The following is a 6000-nucleotide window of genomic DNA, read 5'->3' on the forward strand; positions in this document are numbered from 1 at the left end:
CTACGAGAAAAAACAAAATGGGACAAGGAGAACAAAGGGTCACAGAGGTAGGGAGAAAGGTTATTTGATAGGCGGTTGTCAGGCAAGGCCTCTCTTCTAACAGATGACATTTTATCAGAGAACTAAAAAAAAAGTGAGGGCTCCAGCCGTGTGGATGTCTAGGGCAGGAACATTTCAGAAATGAAGCACAGCACGTACAAAGAAAAGCCCTGAGGCAGGAGTGGGGCTGGTGGACCAGAGGGAAAGCAAGGGGGCCAGTGTTTTGGAGATGCGGACATAAGCGTCCGGGAGACAAGATCAGAGAAGCAACAAGGAGCCTGTTATACATGTATCTTACTCAGCTGTGAACTTAAAGGTAATTTTGTTATAATTTTACCCCCTTTATGTGTTGGTAGAGGGAAAAGGGTCCACATTAGCTTGGTCCACTGCACAGCCAAAACCAGAACACCAGACATTTTCACCAGTCACTGCGGGCCTGCTCTCAGACTGCTGCTACTCTAATTGCATTGGAAACAGTGAGATGTTCTTTCCTGAGGGAACCATATACTCTTTCACTTCAAAATAAGGCACCTCAATATTTCTTACAAATATAAATGCAAACACCCTAAAAAATATTAGGAAAGTGAATCCAGTGACATATAAAAAAAGATCTGATACCATCACCAAGCGGAATTTATTTCAGAAATACAAGATCAGTTCAACATACAAAAATAATAATATAATACAAAGTCTCCAAAGAATAAAGAACAAAAACTACATGATAACCTCCACACAGACAGAAAAAGCATGACAAAATCCACACCTTCTCATGATAGAAGTACTGAATAAACTAGAAGAGAAATTCCTCAACTTGATAAAAAAAACATTACAAATCCCATGGCCAACACCATCCCTAATGTTAAAGTCCGAATGCTTTCTCCCCAAGATCAGAAACAAGACAGATGTGTCCATTCTTGCCACTTCTAGTGAAGTTGTACTAGGCAAGAAACTGAAATAAAAAGCACCTATATTAGAAAAGAAGCAGTAAAACTACCTATTTGCAAATGGCATTATGTTGAATATAGATAATCCTAAAGAACCCACAAAAACGATTGGAGCTAATAAGCTCATCAAGAATGCAGGATACAAAACCAACATACAAAAATCAAACGTATTTATATATACTTGAAATATACACTCCAAAAATGAAATTAAGAAATGTTCATTTACAATAGAATCAAAAATATAAATACCTAGAAATAAATATAATAAAAGACATGCAAAACTTACACTCTGAAGACTACAAAACATTGTTGAAAAGAAATTAAAGAAGACCTTAATAGATGGAAAGCCATTCTATGTTCATGGATTGGAAGACTTAATATTGTTAAAACGGCAAAACTTCCCCAAATAATCTAGGTTTCTAGTTAGTTTCTATGCAGAAATTAACAAGCAGATCCTAAAATTCATATGGAAATGCAAGGAATCGAGAAGTCGAAACAATCTTGAAAAAGATCAAATTTGGATGAGTCACCCTTCCTGATTTCCAAGCTAATAAAACTATAGTAATCAAGACAGGGTCGTACTGACATAAAGACAGACTTACGGATGAACGAAGTGGAACTGAGAGGTCAGAAATAGACCCTCACATTTACTGTCAATTTTTTCATTGCTTTAATTTTTATTTTTTTACATTTGTACCAAATTTTTTCCCATTACCATTTAGTCCCCTTCTACCCCTACCACAATCACAACTCTTGTCCATGCCCATGAGTCCTGTCAATGAATTTTTGACAATGATGCCAAAACCATTCAATGGAGAAAAACAAATGAGGCTGGGACAACTGGACATACTTATGCAAAAAAATAGACACCACTTCACATCCACTAGGAAGATTATAATCTGTACCCTTACACCACACACAAAAATTAACTCAAAAAAAATCACAAAAATGTTTTCTTAGAAGAAAACAGGCATAAATCTGTCTGACCTTGGATTACACAATGACTTTTTAGATATGATATGAAAAGCACAAGCAACAAAAGGAACAGATGTACTAGATGTCATTAAATGAAAGCATACCATCTTACAGTTCAAAGCATACCACTGAAAGAATGAATATAAGGGGGGGTGAGGTTGGGCTGGGGAGAGTAATGGGGACAACTGTAACTGAACAACAATAAAAAACCATTTTTAAAAAACAGAAAGTGAAAAGACAATCCATACAATGAGAAAAAATTTGCAACTCATATATCTGGTAAGAGTCTAGTATACAGTATACATGAAGATCTATTACCACTCAATTAAAAAAAAAGACAAATACCCAATTTAAAATGGTCAAAGGCTCTAAATGTCTAAGATATAGAAATGGCCCATAAGCACATGAAAAGACTTTCAACAACATTATACATTTGGGAAATGCAAGCCAAAACCACAATGAGATACTTCATATCCACTAGGAAGGAAAAAAACAATGACAAGTGAGGGCAAGGATGTGGAAAAATTAGAACCCTTGAACACTGCTGGTGGGAATGTGGCCCGGAGTTCAAACAGTTAAACACAGAGTTACCCTATAACCCAGCAATTCCACTCTAAAGTGTGGAAATGGAAAACATAAGTCCACAGGAAACCTTGTATGCAAATGTTCTTAACAATATTGTTCATAATATCCAAAAATGAAATCAAATAACTTGCTTAAGACCTCACAGCTATTTCCTGACAGAGCTAGTCTAGAACTGGAATCCAGAGTTCCCAAGTAAATTCAGTGCTCTTCCTGTTCCCAGGACTTCTTCAGGGTACACCTTCTCAACATCAGTGCTAGAGGTGGGTTAAGAGGAAAGAAGCATGTAGAGATCTTCCTGTTCAATCTTTGCATAAGATGGCCATGACACATTTTTCTCCCTCTTTTTAAAGGAACCCCTACAAGGTACGTCTTACCTTCCCTCTTCCCCAAGCCCATGATGAGGAGAAATCTACCGCTCAGGAGGAGGCAAAACAAAGACCACTGAGATGCTCAATCACCCCTTGTAAGGTGAGGTAAGGATGGAATGAAACAAGTTCAAGGGTGGATTAGTGGGAGACTTGTCTTTGCCTACCCAGAATCCCATCTCTTCCTCTTTTGAAGAGAACACCTTGGTTTTCCTTTTGAGACTGTCTCTTCTCCATTTTCAGGCCAGAGTTGAGATGAATCACCCACGAAGTTCTGGGACCCAGGCCTGATCAATCCATCCCTCCAGCCACGTTCACCGGTTCAGGGATGGTCAAGAGGATCAAATCAACCCAGGGAGAATCGGATCTGAGATTTCTCTCCCACCACTAAGTAAAAAGGCTCTATTTCTGCTGGGGCTGTCGGCCTGGAATTGTTCTTACCTGCAGTAAGGAAAGCTGCCTATCAATGCAGCCAACACTAAGAAATCAGAGCCAAGAGATGTGAAAGAGAGGGAAGTATGATGCCAGTGTTAGTCTACTGGACTCGGCTGCACTAGAAGCCAGCTCAACCCCTTTTTACCTAAGTCAATTTGAGTTCAATTTCCATCACTTAAACCGAGTCATTTTTACATTGTGTGGCACTCAAATTCTGCCACAAGGACACCCTTCTCTCAGCCTCTCAGCAGCCTCTTGTGTAAGGTAAAGAGGCTCTATCAGCTAATGCTGAAGGACCCCTGTGCCCCTAAAATGTTGGGGTTCTATGACCCCAGCAAAGACCACCTTGGTCTTCAAAGGCTACTTTTCCACCTTGGACCTAACTCATCATTATTCACTTGCCTGATCCCATTTCCAGCATTTAACATACAAGCAGCTCCCTCCACATGCGCGTTTGCCATACCTCACCCTTCCACAAGGCAGGCATGGTTCGCATCCCTAACGTGCTGTAGCAAGGCCAAATCCAAATCAAGGTTGGGACTGGGATCTGTCCACTTACAAACAAGAACACAAGCCATAGTGTGTGTTCGTCAAGTGAGCCTGTACATACTGCCTACCAGGCATGTTCATTCAAATTTCAAATGGAAGATAGCTGACTCCCTGTGGATCTCCAGGGAGTTTGGCTTCTGGCCCTTGTGAACTCTGAATGCGTCTCTCAGTCTCCCATTTTGTTAGATGCTCTGATAAGTATACCCGGGCTGTTGTGGGGGAGGGGACAGAACAGGCTGAAATGAATTTAACATGAGACTGGAGGATTATCCTTCTAGCCTTGCTACATCCCAGGAGAAGATAGGACAGGTTCCTGATGGGAGTTTCCTGGAGATTATGCCTAAGCGTTGCCTCTGAAACCATTTGGGTAGAGACCCTGAGTTTTCCTATCTTTGTTACGGTGACAGATCGGTAAAATGAATTGCATGTGTCAGTACTGTCAGGATTGTAATTTGAGGATTATTTTCCCAGGGTACAGGGGCTAGGGCAGAGGCTTGCCGGAGGAGGCGGGGGACATCAACTTCCAGCAATAGCGTGGCCTTCCTGCAGGGCCAGAGGCAACGACAGCCACCGCCCCCTTGGCCGAACACAGGCGCTCAGCCGACACACTCTTCCGGGTACCAGACTCCGGCTCTGGAAGCCTAGGGTAGCCCACGGCCGGCTAGAAACAAACCGGAACTTGTCCGCTGCATAGCTCCCTCCCCCAGTGGGGGCTTCCAGCAAGCCCTGGCCTTAGTCTTACGGCAGCTGGCCACCCGCCGCTCTAGACCAGCTCGTCCCTGCCCTCTGGACTGACACACGTGCACCCAGGCCCGGGGGCCCGCGCACTGCCCGGACGCCGGGTCCCTGGCAGTCTCCTCACCTTACTCGCGGTGCCTTTCTGGAGGCTGCCATTCGGCGGTGACGTGCCCCAATCCACGTAAGGGGTGCACAGACCAGCTGATCACCCGCGGATGAAATGGAGGGAGGGAGGCCTGCGGGTGAGCCAGCAGTAGGCGTGCGTGCGGGGTTGGCCACGCCCCTGTCTGTAGCGTGCGTGAGTGCCGTGGCCCCTCCCAGGGCCAGGCCCCGCCCATTACGAGGGTCTTTCTATCAGTGCTAAGAAGTAGGTGGTGGACATTACGTCGCCGTGCGTCATTTTTGTTCGTTTTTTTCCCACCATTCCCCAAGGAAGAAAAAAAAGGGCTTTGTCAGCTGAAATAGTTGCGGCACCAAGAGCCGCCCTCCAAGGAGGAACAAGAAGAGGGGCACGTGGCCAGTTGTGGAGATATCTCAGCAGTGTCTCACTTTAGTGGGTTTTAGAGTTGTACCCAAATCACTTCTCTAGACAGCTTTAAAATCCAGCTGCCCACGCCACTTGAATGGCTCCTAGGCACTCCAAACTTAATGTGGCTGAATGGCCCACCTGGCCCTATTCACCAAAACAAAAATGTACGGCACCAAACAGTAGTAGCCATCTCAATCAGTAGCTACTCTATTCTTCAGATGCCTGGGCCGAAATCTTAGTCATTTCTCACTCCTCTTCACACCCCTGTCTAGTCTGTCAGAAAATCGGGTTGGCTATATCTTCAAAATAGGTCCCTAATCTCACCCCACTTTTTACCATCCCTGCTGTCCACTGTCCCTGTCACTACTGTCTCACCCATGTTATTGATTACTCTGGCCTCCCAACTGCCACCAGGCACCTGCAGTCTAGCTGAAAACACAGCAGCCAGGTCAGTCCCTTGCAGTCTGAAATCATGTCCCCTGCTCAACACTTGGCTATGGCTCCTCATTTCACTCTGGCTAAAAGTTCTACTTGATCTGCCCCTAACTTCTATTCTCACCTTGTCCTCTGCTCCTGCTAAACCCACCTGCTTGCTATTCTTGAAAAAGTTGGGCACACCCATGCCACAGGGCCTTTTTGGACTTGTTCTTCCCCCAAATACCTGGATTCCATTCCTCATCTTGCCCTTCCCTTGCTTTCAAGCCTTTGCTTAAGAATCACCTTTTCAATGAGAACTACCCTGACCACCCTATTTAAAAGTGTAACCCTCCCCCCTATTCCTAATCCCCCTTATTCTGGTCTACTTTTTTCATAGCACTTACCACCTTCTTCAATGATGAAA

The 6000-nt window shown here is 44.1% G+C and overlaps 1 protein-coding gene across 1 annotated transcript in view; it reads right to left on the bottom strand.

The window, feature by feature from the left end:
• XPNPEP1 (X-prolyl aminopeptidase 1) overlaps positions 1-4902 on the bottom strand; it is a 51694-nt gene extending 46792 nt beyond the window's left edge. The window contains exon 1 of the mRNA XM_037165595.2: positions 4755-4902. Within this exon, the coding sequence (XP_037021490.2) occupies positions 4755-4786 (32 nt within the window). The 5' untranslated portion in view covers positions 4787-4902. The remainder of the gene's footprint in view (positions 1-4754) is intronic.
• Positions 4903-6000: the final 1098 nt, after the last annotated feature.

This window comes from Artibeus jamaicensis, unplaced genomic scaffold (genome assembly GCF_021234435.1).
Source record: "Artibeus jamaicensis isolate MK-2021 breed Jamaican fruit bat unplaced genomic scaffold, CSHL_Jam_final contig_490, whole genome shotgun sequence".
NCBI lineage: Eukaryota > Metazoa > Chordata > Mammalia > Chiroptera > Phyllostomidae > Artibeus > Artibeus jamaicensis.